The 18,316-nt window shown below is 34.2% G+C and overlaps 3 protein-coding genes across 6 annotated transcripts; all 3 read right to left on the bottom strand.

Moving 5' to 3' along the window:
- Positions 1–674: 674 nt before the first annotated feature.
- Positions 675–4,664, bottom strand: LOC107007814 (dual specificity phosphatase Cdc25). The gene is made up of 3 exons (XM_015206612.2): positions 4,499–4,664; positions 4,260–4,398; positions 675–1,108 (listed from the first exon to the last, which is right to left on the bottom strand). Exons 1-3 carry the CDS (start codon positions 4,630–4,632, stop codon positions 932–934), a joined length of 450 nt encoding a protein of 149 aa, XP_015062098.1. The 5' UTR covers positions 4,633–4,664; the 3' UTR covers positions 675–931.
- Positions 4,665–8,549: 3,885 nt separating this feature from the next.
- On the bottom strand, positions 8,550–11,323 carry LOC107008534 (pentatricopeptide repeat-containing protein At3g62470, mitochondrial-like). Of its 4 annotated transcripts, none has more exons than XM_015207619.2 (2): positions 9,691–11,323; positions 8,550–9,525 (listed from the first exon to the last, which is right to left on the bottom strand). In XM_015207619.2, the coding sequence occupies exons 1-2, from the start codon at positions 11,181–11,183 to the stop codon at positions 8,943–8,945; spliced, it is 2,076 nt and encodes a 691-aa protein (XP_015063105.1). In that variant the 5' UTR covers positions 11,184–11,323; the 3' UTR covers positions 8,550–8,942. The 4 variants fall into 4 exon arrangements, with proteins under 4 accessions (XP_015063105.1, XP_015063104.1, XP_015063103.1 ...); XM_015207618.2 differs by having other exon boundaries at positions 8,550–9,539; positions 9,705–11,323; XM_015207617.2 differs by having other exon boundaries at positions 8,550–9,678; positions 9,844–11,322.
- Positions 11,324–12,441: 1,118 nt separating this feature from the next.
- On the bottom strand, positions 12,442–17,692 carry LOC107008137 (protein WVD2-like 2). The gene is made up of 7 exons (XM_015207060.2): positions 17,463–17,692; positions 15,077–15,541; positions 14,324–14,394; positions 14,126–14,219; positions 13,923–13,994; positions 13,678–13,788; positions 12,442–13,189 (listed from the first exon to the last, which is right to left on the bottom strand). Exons 2-7 carry the CDS (start codon positions 15,536–15,538, stop codon positions 12,701–12,703), a joined length of 1,299 nt encoding a protein of 432 aa, XP_015062546.1. The 5' UTR covers positions 15,539–15,541; positions 17,463–17,692; the 3' UTR covers positions 12,442–12,700.
- Positions 17,693–18,316: the final 624 nt, after the last annotated feature.

The raw sequence follows: 18,316 nt of genomic DNA, 5'->3' as shown, positions 1-18,316 counted from the left end.
GTGTTTCTGTAACTTTGGCAAAACTATATTGTATAGTCATTATATATTTTTTTAAATGATTTTTGGCTATTTTATATAAATAAAACATTTCTATATTTATGGTAAATGAATGACTTTATTGTGTATATTTAAAATTAGACAAAAATGAGATCCTAATTTAGAAATATTATCCAAAATGTCATTCTAAATTAGAAGTTTAATTCTAAATTAGAAGTTTACTCTTAAAGAATCTCATTTAAAATTAGACAAAAATGAGATCCTAATTTAGAAATATTATCCAAAATGTCATTCTAAATTAGAAGTTTACTCTAAAAGAATCTCACTTTCCGAAGTGAAGTAAATATAGGAGTTTGTGTTAGCATGGTTTCAATATAAGTCATTTTATATCTCAATTTATGTTGTACAAATGAAATTCAGAAAGAACAAATTTTTATATATTTTTTGAAATATTAAACATTGTTAATTATTGTGATTTATAATCTACCAGTTCAATATAAATGATTTCTTTTATGGCAAAACAACTCCCAGAAAAACAAAAATAAGATCACGACCTTACGCGTACAAATCACACAAATTTAGGCAGAATATAACAAAGATGGCATACGACACAAGGGAGCAAGAAATAACACACCCAGTAAAATCTCACAAGTGAGATTTCCGAGGAGCAAGAAATATGAACAAAGGAAATTCAAAATTATGTCAACATAGTAATTTAAAAGATAGCATAAAAATTGAAAAATAACATGGTTTGGTTTCTTTTCAAAATGATGAGCAATACATGTATGAGCAGCCAAACAGCCACTTGTGCCTCTCAGATCATAACTCCATAGAATCCTTTTATAGGACAATATTACAATCAATCGAACTATATATCAGGGTACAATATATCCCCTCTTCTTTAGCATGGTTTATCTGCCTTTTTATTATACAGCTATGCTGGTTCAGTGTGACCCTTGCAGTAGACCTCAGCGCAACGACAAACTGGTCTACCAGAGGACTCCCATCCATTAAAACCACGTTCTAATACCATAATGTTTTTTATTCCCACATCATCTTTCGATTCAGCTAGATATTCTGCAAGCCTCCTTGCACATTTTGGTCCTCGAACCTAGAAAATAGTCATTCACAACTCAATAAGTTAATTCATACGTGAAAACAAGAGACGTGGATAGGAGGTAGTATTCTCCTCTTGTACGACACAATTCAACACGTTAAATGAATAGTTTTTGAAGATGATGTAATATCAAGTTACCATTCTCAAAAAAAGAGATGATGTAATATTCAGTTTCCATTAACATACCACTCTTGCATTTTTATTTTTTTTTGAGAATTGGTAAACAACATACCACTCTTGCATTTTATTTTTTTTGAGAATTGATAAACCACATACCACTCTTGCATTATGAAAGAACTTTTGTAGAGAAAAAGTTGTTGAAGAGAAAAGTAACTATTTGTAATTATTAGCTTAATATCAATTAAAGCCGAAAGGAAGTGCTACTATTTGCACTATGAGGGAAAATCAAGTATGAGAAATATTCATAACTACTACAAAAGTTAGAATTTGAGTTAAATAAGTTATAACATAATCATTCCATACCTCTAGACAACATTAGATATTTTTGCTCGTTCGAACTTTGAAAAAATCCTTATCTGACATGTATTATCATTTTATTGATAACAAGGGAAACCCGCAACCGCTACCCTTTAGGTGCGCACAGGGTAAAACCCCCGCTCCTATACAATAGTTCACAAACCAACACAGGAGAGGTAAATCTGTAATGTATTATTAAACTTGCAATGTACAGTATTATACCTTAAGGAAATTAGAAGATAAGAGATCTTGGAGAAAATTTTCTGTGTCTATTTCTATCCACTGTAGCTGTTTTATACAAGTTCTATACATAAAAATAAATGAGAAATGGAAATACAGTATTTACACACGTCCATTCTTTATTTGTCTATGTACTAGCAAAATAACTAATTAGATTCTTGAGTGTGCATAGGACATGCTCCTTCACAGCGGTATTTGTGTGTGTGTACATATGAGATTATGTCCAGCTGATGTGAGATAAATGGTCCTTCGGGGTGGCCCAGTGGTTTGAGCTTGGGACTTCCATGTTGGAGGTCTCAAGTTTGAAACCCCTTGCCAGCGAAAGCAAGGGGTTTGCCTTCTGGGTCGAGCTCGTCGTGCCAAGCTTGCCTAGTGCGGGTTACCTCTCCTATGTGGTTTACGAGCTATTGCATAGGAGCAGGGTTTTACCCTGTACGCACCCAAAAGGGTAACGGCTGCGGGTTTCCCTTGTCGTCAAAAAAAAATTGATTTGTTTCTCTCGTCTTCTCCATTCTCTGTTTAATTACTAGACCATGCTGTACACCAATATACCTTTAACGTAGTCTACGAGTACTCTCTCTCTCAGTTAGCACTTCCTGTGCACTACACTTAGAATAGGGTCACAAGTGCAATTTCAAAAACCAAAAGCAAGAATTAACATAACATGACCCTTTGGGGTTTAAACTTTTGCTATTTCTCACAGTTTTGAGAAAGGAAAGCCTTATTTTAAAACTTTACCTCCTATTTCTAGACTTATTGGTTGTAATTACAAGTTGATACCATCAGCTATCAGTTGTCTCATTTCCAGGTTTACTCCAGACTAGCAGCTCTTTAAATTACAACTTCATGCTTCTGATAATCACAATCTAGGATATTACTTTGCCTTTCTCTATCTCTCTAGTCTAACGGTCTACCCTAATCTTTCTATATACTTTATTCATTGAACTTTTAGTCGTTGCTTCATCCACGAGATTGACATATATAGCAAACTTATGATACAAATGACATATCCACCAATGCTAGCACAAAAAGTTCGAGATGCTTCATCTTCTCCTTTATCGAAATGGATATACATTCCAAAGAGACCACTAAATAAAGTTTAATCAACTTTTTTATCATAGCTTTACACATGACCCAACAATGTCCCCCACACAATCCTTCTGAATTTCGAATGATCCTCCAGATCGGATTGAGGAATACAGAATGTTATTGGAAGGAAAAAAAAAACCGCCAACACGTTTTAGTTAATGGTTAATTGGTAAAGGACAGAGCTATATATCTTATCGGAAGTTGTACCCACCAAATGAAATTAAAACATTGTGCAGCAGAAGTATCTCTCAAGCTTTTACAAAGAGAAAAATGCTGCAATTTGTTCCTGAAGATTCCAAACATGCGGAAATATGTATAATATAATGACTGTCTAGTGAACATCCGAAGTTGGATGACAATATATCCTTAATTTGCTATTAACCAAAGAGTAAAAGCTTTTGGTGGTAGGTAAAACTCATGGACGGAAACTGTAAACCTATGCCAAACATGTAAGTTGATTAATCTGAACAGTCAAAGATTGGATTGAGAAGGTAACTTCAGGAACCAAAATTTTGAATCCCATCAAAGCCGATAGCCCTAATACCACCATTTGGTGTTTAGGGGGAAAAAGTTGTGATATTTGTGACTTGTGAAGACTCAAAGCTTGTTACTCCAGAGCAACTCCAGAACAAAACCAAGCTTTGAAGGTTTATACTAAGGCATAATGTGCTTTCAGCAAAGAGAAAAAGATACCAGTGGCTTGATTACTTTTAGTCTAAGAATTCACTAAGGGAGTCCAGAAATTTCTGGCATATTACATGTTAACCGAACCTCGGATCTCCTCCAAGCACTATAACTAATTTCAGGACTACAAACACTGTCTAATATTTCAGAGAAGCAGTTGAAATCGTACAAAATCTTCACTCCCATAGCTTTGACTAATTCAAAATTCAAAAGCCTAACTCAACCCAAAAGCTAGCTCAAGTGGGGAGGATCACCAGTACATTATCCAACTAACGTGGGACGCTAACTTACTCTAACAACCCCCTACCAAACTCATACAAGGATGGACTTGACCCTGATATCATGTAAAGATATGACACTCTAACCCAATCTCAAAATATAGCTCAAGAGGGAAGGATTGTCAAATCCATATAAACAGATCACTAGTCCATTTACACCCTAATGTGGGACTCTAACCCACTCCAACAGATTAGGAAACAAGATTAGTCCAGGGCAGCTTCACAAAGAAATGCATTAACAGCAGATAAACAAAACACTCTGTGCAGCAAACTATAGAATCTTTAACCAAAAACAGAAATACCCAATTAAGGAAATAGAAAATAGATATACAAACATCAAAAAGTGAGTAAAAAGAAGTACTAAACAAGATTCAAACCTGGCTAAGAGCACAATGGAAAACAAGGGTATCTTTGCCATTTGCAGCTTGAATAAGACTGGGTATTTTATCAAGAAAAGTATCACTGGCAAAGTGAAGCGACCCAGCTATGTGCCCATCGTAGCTCCTCTCATCATCCCTGCAAATTCGAAGCAAGAAAATCAATATGGGGTTTTGCAGAAATATACAACAGAGAGATCTGGAAAATTATGTAAGTGAAAATTGAGCTTTGTAATGACCTGACGTCAACGATGGCGATATTTGGACGGCGTTTGAGAGAGAGAAGCTGAGAGCCTGTGATGTATGAGATGCTCCTAGCCATGGGTTCCTCCTGTCTTTGGCTTGTCAAGTTTCTCCAAAAACAAGAAAACATGGACAAAGACTTTGAAATATAATGGAAGATAATTTTCCTTTAATATGTAACTAAGTAAATATTATCATAATATATACCCACAAACATTAGTTTATTAAATATGAGAAAATTTCAAAAATAACTAAGACTTTGAAATATAATTAGGCTTTTTTTAGTTATAGTTGGTTTTAACTTTTATTATCATTCATAGCTATGTATTTAACGGAGGAGGAAGACGAACGAGATTTGGGAGAGAGAGAGGAGAGAGACATAATTGATTTGTACATCTAATCGATAATTGTATCACTGCTATAATTGATTTGTATTTTTTAAAAAAAACTAGTTATGAGAAAGGTTAGGGGGCTGAGAAGCTCTTGCTCCCTCACTGCATTCCAAGGCAAGCTCCTACTAGATCCTACTATTCCTGATATTCCTACTGGATTTGAGCAACTCGAGTATGAACACTGTATCGCTATGCCCCTCGCTTAGCTCCGCTCTTTGGAATCCTGGGTCGCGAACAGTGATTCGATTGAGGCGTTCGATCGACGGAATCAATCGTACTTTCACTGCTGAAGGAGGGAGACGAGCGATATTGAAAAAGGGAGGAGAAATACAAATGAGATTTGGGAGAAAGAGGAATGAGGCGGGATAGATACAAATGATTTGTATATTTGATTGATAATTGTATATCTAGCTGATAATTGTACCACGAATATAATTGATTTGAAATTTGTGAATACAATTGTGTCAAGATTATTGTGTGCAATTGATGCAAATCAATTTTGTCAAGCATATTAATGAATATAATTTGTATCAACGAATACAATTGTATCAACGAATACAATTGAATTATAGTTGTGATTCGTAACAAATGGTAGTTGTATTCATGTGAATTTGTATTCATCTTTAGTCTTGTGTATTGTATTTATGTGTACTTACCATTTATATTCATGTCATTGATTATTACCATTTTTATTAATATTGTAAAGAGGCAAGTGAGAGAAGGCAGAGATAGAGAGAGGAGAGAGACGGGTGATACTAAGGAAGGAGAATTAAAAGAGGATGGGACTCTGATCGTTTTGATTTGAAATAATTAATCAAATGAAAAAATATATATTATGATTCCTTTTTTAAGTTTTGTATGAGCATATGTTTATATATAAAAGCCGTAATAATTTTAATTTTTTTTTGACAAATATTTTTCTATCCTACCACGATACTGAAAACAACAATATACTTAACTTACCATGAATAGTGAATTTTTATTTATCTCTTTTATTAGCGTTATTTATTTAAAACTCAAATTCAAAATAAATTGAGTTTTGCCTAACCCTTTAGTTTTTTCTTTTTACTTCATATACTCCTTAATTTGTGTAATTGTCACTTATATCGTAAAACATATTGTAATACTAAACGACTAACCAATTTGAACAGCAAAATTAAATTGAAACCAAATACATTTTAATTAATTAAAGAGTAAATAAGATTGAAATAAGTATATTATACAACTAAAAATTGTCTCATGTTGGGCGAAATATACACACTTTTCATTATCATCAAAACTAACTGTCCTTTTGATACTTGCAATAGCGATTCGCGCCACTTCCCTATCTCTTTCCCTCTTCAATTTTTTTTCATCAAACGTTTTTCCAAGAACTTGTTTTTGAGATTTCATAATCACATTAGCGTATTACTTCTTTAATATCGCGGCTCTAAGAATCTTGTTGTACTTCTCTAGCGTCTCAATATCACGGAATCATCATAACTAGATAGTTAATTACCTCTAAAGATCGAACAATATCGTAAAAATGAACAAATAACCCTAGCTTATTGTAACGTAGATGAAAAGGTAGTTACGGTAAAGTATAATATGTATACATACATATAGTTATCCATTTTTTGTATCGGAAAAGATTACCAAAGTTTCCTAAAATTTAATTAGCAAAAAATAACAAATATGGAAAATTATCAAACATGTAATTTTATTTTATTTTGTTCCACAGCTCAAATTTTTTATTTCAATTATTTTTTTTTATTCCATTGCTCAATTAAAACTAGCATCTTTCATGTTTTATCTTCTGAAATCCTTTTTTCTCAATTCAACGATAATTTTATTCTAATCTTGAATCCAGCCCCTACCATTTTATTTTTCTTTATCTTATATTCTTAAAAAAATAGTTTTAAAAATGTTTATTGACCTACTAACTTATAAAGATTTTGTATAATTATAATTTAAATTTTTTGTAAGTATTCTTCATTGATTTAAAATAGTTAGTAACATAGTACTTTTAGATTTATTTTTTTTAAAAAAATAGTATTACAAAAAAATTGAGTTTATCTAATTTTTTAATAATATTTTAAACTTTTTAAAAGTTATAGAATTAATTTTCAATTTCTAATTTGAAAGTTATAAAAATTGTAAGTTTAGTAAATTTTAAACAACAAAAAAAAGTGAACATTAAGAAATTTATGAATTTAAGCTAAGCTAATTAAGAAATATAAATTCAATTTTATAGTTGACCAATGTTAAAGAGTTAAAATTGAAATTATAAAATAGTATGCATTAAAGAGAAGACTATTTTTTAAAAAACTAATCAAAGGTGAATAGCATGTATATTTATTCATATAAATAAAATAATGCATGTATTACAAATATCATAAGATCATCTAATAGACACAACCACCACCTTTTAGGAAGGGTTCTATTTTGAACTAGGTCCTTATTATCGTATTAATATTTAAAAATTTTGAAATATTATTTTCGTAAATAATACATGTTCCTTTTAATATGAAACTACACTAAATTTGTAAGTACTTGTTCAAGCAACTATAAAGAAAATAGTCAAAAGCCCCCTTAACCTATTAGACAGTTTTCAACTACACACTTATTCTTTATGGGGATTCTGTTACCGCCTGAACTATTCAAATATAGAATAATAATCTCCCTAAAAAGTCATAACTAGTTTTATGTCAAAGTTGTGCAGCACACGTGATGAACAACTGTATATTCATTTTTAAAATTCTTTTTTTTTCTTGTAAATTTTACGCATAATCCTCTGTAAAATTACGTAAAGTATTCATTTTTATCAAACCTAGAAATTAAAATTTACAAAAAATGCGTTCAAATAGAGATTGTTTTTCCAAAATCCTAATGATTTATTTAGAGAATAATAAGAGAAAATGAGGAAACAATCGCAACACCAAATTAAAGAAAAAGAACAACTCTATAGCTAGTCTACATAAACTTTCAATTTGAAATCGAATCGAAAAACAAAAATCAACAAATAAGTATTCACAAATGTGGGAGTGAAAATCAAATTTGATAAGAATGAAATGAGAAAGTGAAATTTCAAATATATAATTGTTGGTTCATTGTGGTTTGACCTTTTTTATTTTGTTGAAATTACGAGGGGTTTAAGAAAAAACTTGAACTCCATTTTTGAGCTTTATATATTAAAGTTTCTTATGAGTTGGGTAACTGTTGTTACTAAAAACGGTTAATGTATGATTTAACTAAGCATAAATCAGTAGCTACAAATTGATTAGGAGCTAGTTAGAAGATCACCATTGAAGGACTTTGAGAAAAACTTGAAGAAATCATGAAATGAGTATAACAATTTTGTGATATAAGAAAAGGGAAAGAATTAAAGAAAATGAATTAATTATATAATCTCCAATGAGAGATTGTCACATGGACTATTTTATTCAATTTTAGACATTTTATCTCGTTTTGTTGGAATTAATACGCGCCTACAAGAGGTGTATTTACCTTCTTGGACAGGTCGGTATTTAAGGGTCACAAAATATCAAAAATAAAAAATTCAAGGGATAATAGGATCCCGTAAAGTATAAGTGTGTAGCTGAGAATTGAGTACTAGCTTAGGGGCATTTGGCTATTTTCTCAGCAACTAAACATATATGGCTGCAATGTGAGATCCTGAAAGAACAAAAGTATAGCTTTGAGTCTTTTTTTTGCCAACAGATATGATTTCAGTGTTCTGTTGTTCCAGTAAGTACAGTGAAACATACTACAGCCACAAGAATATAAACACGCTTTGAATCACCAAGAAGCCTAATGAATGCAGAAGAACAGATGATGAACTAGGTAAACGTAAAACGTATGAAAAACAAGATGTTCTGTGACAAGAGGAATTTACAGCAGGAATAAGAATGAATTTTCGTATTCAGACCTTGTATGGTATGGCTGAGATCAAAAACTGACATTCCGTTGTCACTGATTGTCTCTTTACTGGTTGGTTAGTGATCCTCTCATCTGCATTATCGAGAACATAAAATTCAACTGCCAGGACAGAATTTGTTTGCATTGCTCATCAGCTGGGATCCCTACGCTTTACTCTACTTTTCATCATTTCAGCCCATCTAGCAAAGAGACTTGAGACCTCAAACTTTCCAGAGAACTTCATCCGCTTAGCCAACTCCTCCAGTATATCAGGCTTACCACCCCGAGAAAAATCAGCAGCGAATTTGTTGTAGTCAAGTTGAGGTGCTTTCATGCCTTTGTCTATCATTTCCTCCAAGTATTTACAAGCCTCCATAGATCGCCCCTGCCCTATAAGCCCTCCAATGAAGACGGTGTAAGAATTTTCGTCTGGACAGCAACCCCTCAGGCTCATTTCCTCCCAAGTTGCATGAGCCATGTCATAGTTCTTTGTCATGAAGAATGATTTCATCAACATATTGTAAGTGTGAATAGTAGGTTGAATTCCATTTCGGATCATCTTTTTATACAAAGTAACTGCATCAACTGGCATTCGTCGATTTATTAGTAATTTGATCAGTGCATTATACAGCCTTGCATCAGGTGGGCATCCTTTTTCTTTCATCTCCGTCAGCAAGGCAAAGACTTTATCCATCCTCTTTTTGTTTCCAAAGCCTGTTACCAAACAGGTAAACGTTGCAGCATCTGCCTCACATCCAGAGCTAAGCATTTCCTCAAAACCGGCAACTGCTTCATCCATCTTACCCTGCTTACACAAATCCCGGATCAAGATTGTATAACTTCTTGTATTAGGTGATGGACCCTTTGCTTTCATAACCTCAAACAGCCTGATCGCANATGTTGCAGCATCTGCCTCACATCCAGAGCTAAGCATTTCCTCAAAACCGGCAACTGCTTCATCCATCTTACCCTGCTTACACAAATCCCGGATCAAGATCGTATAACTTCTTGTATTAGGTGATGGACCCTTTGCTTTCATAACCTCAAACAGCCTGATCGCATCAGACCTTTTTTTACACTTTAACAGCCCTTCCAACATTGTGTTATGGGCGACAATATCAGGCTTAAAACCCTTATCAATCATCTCATTCCACACTTTACCAGCATCCATCAGATTCTTTACCCTACACCAACCATTGAGCAAAACCGTATATGTTTGTAAATTTGGTGTGAATCTATGCTCCAATTTCTCAAACAATAATTGTGCTTCTTTCCCAAGCTTTGCCCTTCCCAGGGCATCAAGTAAACAATTGATTGTCTCCACCCCAACTTTAAACTTATACTTCTTCATCAACTCAAACATCCCAATAGCTTTCTTCCGCTCTTTTGCTGCAGCAAATGCTTTCATGGAGATCAAAAATGCCTCCATTGTAAGCAAACCTTTCTCCCCCATTTCTTCAAGAACTGAAACCATAGTCTCAAACTGCCTCGTCTTTCCAAGTATTGCCATCATTACATTATACGTTCTTGAATCATGAGCATACCCTGGCCTCATAGCCGCCCAACAAAAGAACCTGAATGCTGGTTTTCTAGCATGCTTGAACCTCTCCAACACATCTACTACCAAATCATGGCTTAAGTTGATCCCACATTCATCCAAAACAGCCTCCATATTCCGATCTAACGAAAACAACTCATCAATAACCTTACACACCCGTTCCACCTCTTTAGGATCCGCCTTCGACTCCACCACCCTCTCATCACTCTCAGTTTCAACATCATTATCACTTTCTAACTCACCATCATTATCTACACAGCTACAAATTCCCCTACAACTCAACCTCAAATTCGAATTAATACCAGTAAAATAAAAATACCCTTTTGACGAAAAAGGCGAAATCTTTCTGGAATTACTAAATAACAACTTCCCTTGAGAATTACAGATTGAAGTTTGTACAGTGCTAAATTTCTTAGTATTCAACTCCAAGAACTTCACATCTGGGTGACTATTGGTAACATAAAAACACCCTTTTGGCAAAAGAGGCCAAATTCTTCTGGGATTACTCAATGACAACTTTTCTTGAAAAAAACAGAGTGAAGTGGGGTGTGGCAAAAGAGATGAAACTTGACAATGAGAAAAATGGATACTACAATGAGCAAGAGAATGAAACAAACGAGACAAGGGCAGAGAGCTACCAAAAAGACAGAAGGCTTGCTCTCTTCTTCTAAATCTTCCTCGTAGGCTTGCCTCTTGTTGGTCATCATCGACAGAGGATAACTGGGTGGCGGCGCTGTTGAGGAGTTGGTAGCCCTTGAAGTTGAGCAGTGGAATTGTGTGCTCAGAAGGCTTAAAGATTGCAACTTTTTCAAGATTCCTCATGGAAATAGCCATTGACAGTCCATTGGAAGTGGAAAAAATTGCCACCAATTTGGGATTTTTGAGCTAGTTTTGCAAGATCGCAGCAGCGAGATTTGGGCCTATTGGAAATTTTTGGCTATTAAGATTATGCTTTTGTTTAGAGTTGTACAGTGTGCATAGCAACTTGTACATTATCTTGTTCTACTAAAAAAAAGTTCCCTTTTTTAATGAAAACACTTACAAAGTGTTCCAATTAAATATTCCGAATATTTTTTGTATGTGTTATCCATTATTAATAAGTTGTTAAATTAATCACATAAAATATGTCATTTTCTTTTCGTTTTTAAATAAACACTCCGTTCCAATGAGATAGTTAGAATTTTTCTGATAGTTCTTTCTACAATTATGATGTTGTGTTAATCATATAAAATATTTCAATCTTCTTTAATCATACGCATTCGCCTTAGTAGTCATAAGACCTCAAGTATTTTCTACTTAAGATTGAATGATTGATGTGTTTATAATTAAAAGAATGTTATGTTTTATATGATTAACTTAACTGCTTTTTTCAAATTTTTATGAGAAATTGATTTGTTTATTTAAGTAGAATAATCAAACTTATTAGACATAGTATATTCCAGAAGAAAAAAGTGATTATAAGCTTTATCTTACATCAATAACAACTAGAATGCTTAAATTTTAAGTTAACTAAAATCGATTACATGAATCATCACTAATCATGTCGCAACATATTTCCATGGTAGCTTTTACTGAAACACTAATTTGATTGTACCCTTTAGCGCCCACCACTGGACTCTTGCTGCTTCTTCACTCTACAGTCTACTGTTTCACATATTATTTTTGTAATGAGTGACTGATAACAGCATGTCAAAACAAGAATCATTTCACCTGAGCAAATTATGCCACAAAAGTACCCTACAAAGCAACAACCTTTATGATTATATCCTTATGAAATGATGATTTTTTTCTTTCTAAATTGTACCAAATAGGCAAAAAGTATATCATTTTATAGAAGAAAGTAACTGATTGCTATCTGTTCCTACCAAGTTTGTAGTACAGACCAAACAATAGTATTATATTAATCATGAAGTGATAAATGTTTGATAAAACACATATCATGCATTTTTTCGTTTAATATGAATCCCTTTGAACAGAAGAGGAAGATGGGAACATAGCAATTCACTAACCGAGTGTCGTTGAGCACAAACTGTCCAGCCATCTTTTGGAGATATATAGAGTACTAGTCACTCAGTAGATGGGCAAGGAAACAGCAAGACAACCCAGCCAAACTGTTCTTAAAGTTATGTTTATAAACAAAATGTTCAACAGGAGTCTCTTTCTATGTAACATATGTACCAAATGAAAATTACATATAATATACAACACAGTTTCAAAGCATCACTTCAACAAGTCATTGCCGAGAAGAAAGGACAAAGGCCAATTTGACCTTGCCTGGAACATCTCGATTCGATGATAAACTACAAAGAAAAAGAAAAAGGAAATGAAAAAGAAGACTAATAGCTCAATGCTCATGATTGAGCAGCAGTTTCTTCAGACACTTGCTCTGCCATTGTATCAGAAGCCTCCTTCGTCTCTAAGACGGGAATTTCCTTTATCTCCTTGACAGAAGCTATGTTTGTCACCTTAACCAGAGCTTCATCTGTCTCTTTCATTGGAGTTCCATTTGACTCTGCTATTGGAGTTTCCTTTATTATCTCCTTAATTGGAGTTTCCTTTATCTCCTTAATTGGTGTTTCCTTCATCTCCTTCAAAGGGGATTCCTTTTTTGCTTTCACCAACTTTGTAGGTTCTTTGACTCTAGGAGTTCCATTACTGATTCGACCACTCACACGATCTTTGCTTTTGGGGGTGGGTGGGGTAGGACTGCCTTGTTTGTAAACACCAATGCTGTGACGACCCCTTGCAGAAGCTTTCTTTTCTTCAGGAGATGCTCCGACTGCGTCACTACAGCTCTTTCTACGGGTTAGATTTGGTGATTTCGCACGAGTGACTGGCAGCTGCATGCAAAGCAGGAACATTTTTATTTGCTTACAAGGATACAAACTCAATCTAGTACATCAGAAAAAAACAGAATTCAAGATTGTTGCATGATTGTTTGATCAATTACTTAGGGAGTAGAAGACACATTTAGGTCTAAATTACATTCAAAATATGCCATTTATAGAGTCAAGTTGCTTCAGTTATGTCTAATACCATCGCTTTCGAACATAGACTAAACATGCACATAGAACACATGCATTCCACAATTGATTGCACTAACTAGCATCATCATGTTTTATCTTCTGAAATCCTTTTTGAGGCATCAACATTTGTAACTGTGATTTATCACATGGCATTGAAGTTAGAAAATTGGTCATTCATATTTTATGCTAGCCAAAGCCTTGCCTTCATTGGACAAGTTTCTTATACAGGATAGAAGGAAAAATATTAGCAATAGGAACCAACTTCCAACTATAAACAAAGTATATATATACGTGAAGAGTACCTTCTTAAGTTCAGCCTTTGGAGGTGGCCCTTCACGGTAAAAATTAGGAACTGGATTTGCTCTGTAGGACATGGCCTTTCTAAGCTGTTTAATTGCTGCCTCTTCCTCTTCCTAGAATTGTAGAGAATAAGTTAGGGGTCAATTATCTTACTTCACAACATGTCATTTTTGTCCCCACCAGGCCTAAAAGTTGGGGCAATCAAAATGTTGTGAGAAACAAATCCATGCATGCTACAACATAATACCTTTGTTCTGGCTGCATATTCTTGTTTCTCCGCCTCCAGAGCTTTGTGCTTTTCCTCTAGCTTTGTGTAATACTAGATAATAAAATGAGAAAGATTGAGATAGCAATGTTTGTTGAGAAAACAAAGCACAATTACAAGTTAATTATGAACGGGGAGAGGAGCTTAGGTTGAACAAGAATTTCATTCAAGTTTCAGGAAAATACCTCTTTACGTCTCGCTGAGCGTTCAGAACATTTAAATGTTGGAGCTACAGGAACAGTAACCTTGGACCTAACTGTCCGCACAGAAGCTGCAGTTCTATGAAAGATAAGGAAGATTTCCCAGAAGAACAAGGAAAAAAACAGATATTTTTGATAGTGAAGTCTGCAAAAAGAGGAATTAGAAGTTCAATAAAAGGATACGAGGAAGCCAAAGACCAATTATCATCTTCATCCTGCATCCGCAACTTCCTTGTCATCATGGGAGAATTTTGCTGCAACAAGATAAAGGATTCTCAAGGTCAGTGGTCTGATCATAAGGGCACAAGAATTACATGACATCAGAGGAGATACAAGTATTATATAGAGTTATGAAGGGTGTGAAATAATGAAAACCAAAAGACTGAAATACGAGTAGTATGGAAGCCTGATAAATTCAAACAATATACTGAATATGCATTCGGTACAGATTGCAGTAAATTATCGTTCTGCTTGCTGCAGCCGACTTNACCAAAAGACTGAAATACGAGTAGTATGGAAGCCTGATAAATTCAAACAAGATACTGAATATGCATTCGGTACAGATTGCAGTAAATTATCGTTCTGCTTGCTGCAGCCGACTTCTTTTTGTCGTTCTTCATTCAGTGACTAACTCACTTAAGTTGCAATCCAAAATCATTCTATCTATTTTTTGGCAAAACCTGAGTCATGATTTGCTGAAGATACCCAGTTAATGCTACTGTGATATCAACATCAAAATTTAAGCCTATTTTGTTTACGTGGTGATGAGTTTGGAGTTTCCCACTAAGCATCCAGATAGCATCATAGAATTTAAATCTTGACATATTTATAGAGGAGTGAGAAGTTATGCATTAAGCATCAACTCATTTCAGGCAGCTATAAGGACTGCAGCATATTCCAGATTGTTCGTATCAATTTAAAGCAACAAAATCTTACATGCAATTTTTGTGAAGTCATAGGAGACTGCAGATCGATGGACTTTGATGAACAATTCGAGCCAGCATCAACAGTCTGAGTGTTTTCATGATTTTCAGATTCATTCCCTGATGAATTCATAACTGGGGGGGCTGGACTTTCAGTTGCTGCAGTAGAATCAGATGAAGGTTTCATTGGTGAGCCCAACTTCTTGTCACTGGACTTCACAGCCTCAGTCTTCGTAATTTTTCCCTCAATCGGGTCAGGTTCACAGTTGGTGCTTTTCACAGATAGTACATCCTGCTTCTCATGGGATTCCTCCACATGTGTGCCATTTGCAGTGTGATCCTCTGCCTCAAACTCCTTTGCTTCAACCCTTTCCTTGGCAATTCTGGGGGCAACATGGACTGCACCATGGGTGACACCATTTGGCTTAACAGTAGGTTTCTTATCAGAACGTAAACCTGTAACGTCTCTCCCCATCACCTGCAAGAAGAAATATACAGAATAAAAGCTTAAAAATGCAATCCCTCAAGGGTAGATACACTTATAACTTGTGATCACAGATGAAAGGACTACAGGACATGCAGAAATAAAGTCATTACACACTTCATTGTTTGATCACAAACCCAAAAAGATAAACAAATAACTAAATAAAGCGTAACACATACATTGCTAACCCCAAAAGGAAGAAGAAAGAACGAAGTCCCCAGAAATATTCTAGAAGTCAAGAAATGCAACTGTATCAAGAATTCAGACAAATATTATTCCAATGATTCCCAAAATGATGTCCCCGTCGACAACATTTGGCACATTATGGAGTCAAATAAACCATGTTGCAGATCTATAAGCAAATAAATGCATCTTCTATCTAATAGCTTAAGCTTTAGGTGAGGAGATCAATCCATTCAACAAACCAAGTGATAATGTTACAAGCTCAGACCTTAGTCCAGAGAAAAACATATTTAGTTTTCTGAGGACAGAAAATGTTCAGCTGATCAGGCAAAATATTTCCATCAATATAGTAATCACAGTTAGGACTCGGAAGCATTAAGGTAAAGGTGCAAGCAAAAAATAACGAAACAACAGGAGTCTCCAGCGACCTGCTTTTAGATCCCAATAGTTCATTTATTTCGTTTCAGTAAAGCAGTCCGAAGAATTAGCATCTACCTAGCAAATCAAGAATATATTTCTGAATCGAAAGAGAAGTTCTTCAAAATTCAAGAAAGTACTTCTTCCCTCATATCAGGAATTAGCATTTATATAGCGACCAACTTTACATATGAAAGAATCTAATCCCCCTACGAAAATGACATGGCCCGACAAACAAAGTCTTTGAGGTAGAGATAATCTAACCCTATATGTTACCTCTCAAACTCTAAAATTGGAGAGCAAACCACAATGTTACAAGGCCCCAAAAATATCTTAGAATTGGAAAATTTACAGAACTAAAAGGGGAAAGAACTTGCAAGAAAGAGAGAGATCAGGAGAATATCCTAACCACCTCAGAATGCAAAGTGCCACAATATTTTTCTAGGGAGGCCACACTTAAAGAAAGAAGACTCCCAAATGTCTAATTCCAATCATGAAAAAGCTCATGACATGAAAAAGAAACTAATCTCTGAATCTGAATATTGCATAAGGAAAAAAGCCTCACAATTCACAAAACTCTGGGTGCACAAAAGAAAGATAATAGAAGGAATAAATGTATCTATCCAAATTTGCAGAACCAAATGCTCAAATCCATCAGAAATGTGAAAACTCTGGAGCAAAAGAAAAGGAAGTAATAATCTTCTAACCAACAGAAACACAGCCTAAACAACCCCTTCAGTAAACACATAAAAACATAGCCCACCCTTGAAAACCAGAAGAAAATGAAGGAGAAATTTTTTAACAAAAAAAGAAAAAAGGGATCAACCCAATCTCGTACCCTCAATGCCTCCAACATATGCACCAAATTGCTCAAATACATAACAACAAAACAAACTTCAAACTCTTATGCAAAACAAAAAAGGAAGAAAAAAAAAGCCATAAACATGAAGGCAAAATTCCCACAGCTCAAACACCCACAAAAATAAAAATAAAAATGAACCAAACTCTCAACCCCATAAACAGAATTAGCTCAGAAAGAAAGAAAAACACCCTAAAATCCCTCATGTTCAAACCCCACTTCCATTTTCCAAGATTTCAACCATAAAAATTCAATCTTTACCACAAAACTCAAACACCCACATAATAAAATGTGTCCATACACAAAGAAAAATGAACAACAACCAAAATTACCAAAAAGCTAAAGTCTTTCAGCTTAAGAACCTAACCTGAAACAACCCCACCAAAGAAAAAAACAAAAAGAAAAGAATGGGGGATTTCAAAACATGCAGATCAGAAAGAAAAAATAAATCCTTACGAGGTTATCTTTTATGACCCTTTAAGCTTCTGATCTGAAAGAGATCTCTTCAAACACAGCAAAAACACAAAACCCCACAAACGTGAAACCAACTCTTCTTCTTCTTCTTCTTCCTCCTCCTCCTCCTCTGTTTTTTGTTTTCTCTCTGTAAAACTATACAAAAAAATGTTTTGTGTTTACTTTTTTTTTTTTTATGTATAATTGTTATGATTATTGGTTCTCTCTTCTGTCTGTCCTTTTCTTTCTCCTTCTCTCTCTCTTTTATCTTTTTTATTTTTTTAAATAAATTATGCTTCTTTTTTCAGCTCCATTTTTATCTTTTTTCTTGGTCAATCTCGAGTCTCAACACCGTTAATGTCGGGCAGTTGCCTGTACAGTAGATCTATAGTCATATCAATTACCATAAATATTTTTTCTTTTTTTCCTTCTTAAATATCAATTTTGTAATTTATTGGAGGGAAATGAAAATTTATATTTTTATCTTTTCTTTTTTTTTTTTTTGGTGGTTGACTGCATTTTAGGGAGTATATATAAGATTTTTATATTTATTTGAAANCCTTTTTTTCTTTTTTTCCTTCTAAATATCAATTTTGTAATTTATTGGAGGGAAATGAAAATTTATATTTTTATCTTTTCTTTTCTTTTTTTTTGGTGGTTGACTGCATTTTAGGGAGTATATATAAGATTTTTATATTTATTTGAAAAGTGGGGCTAGCAAATATTTTATTTTATTATTTTGGAAGTTTCAAATTTAAAATAGTAATCCCTCCTTTTTCCATCTCTTTCTTAAGTTTTCAACCAAAGAAGGGGGAGGAATTCAATAAAGCTACCCATGTTGAATCAAATACTCAAAG

The sequence above is a fragment of the Solanum pennellii genome, chromosome 1 (genome assembly GCF_001406875.1).
Source record: "Solanum pennellii chromosome 1, SPENNV200".
NCBI classification, from domain to species: domain Eukaryota; kingdom Viridiplantae; phylum Streptophyta; class Magnoliopsida; order Solanales; family Solanaceae; genus Solanum; species Solanum pennellii.
This window is presented reverse-complemented; position numbering and strand designations above follow the sequence as displayed.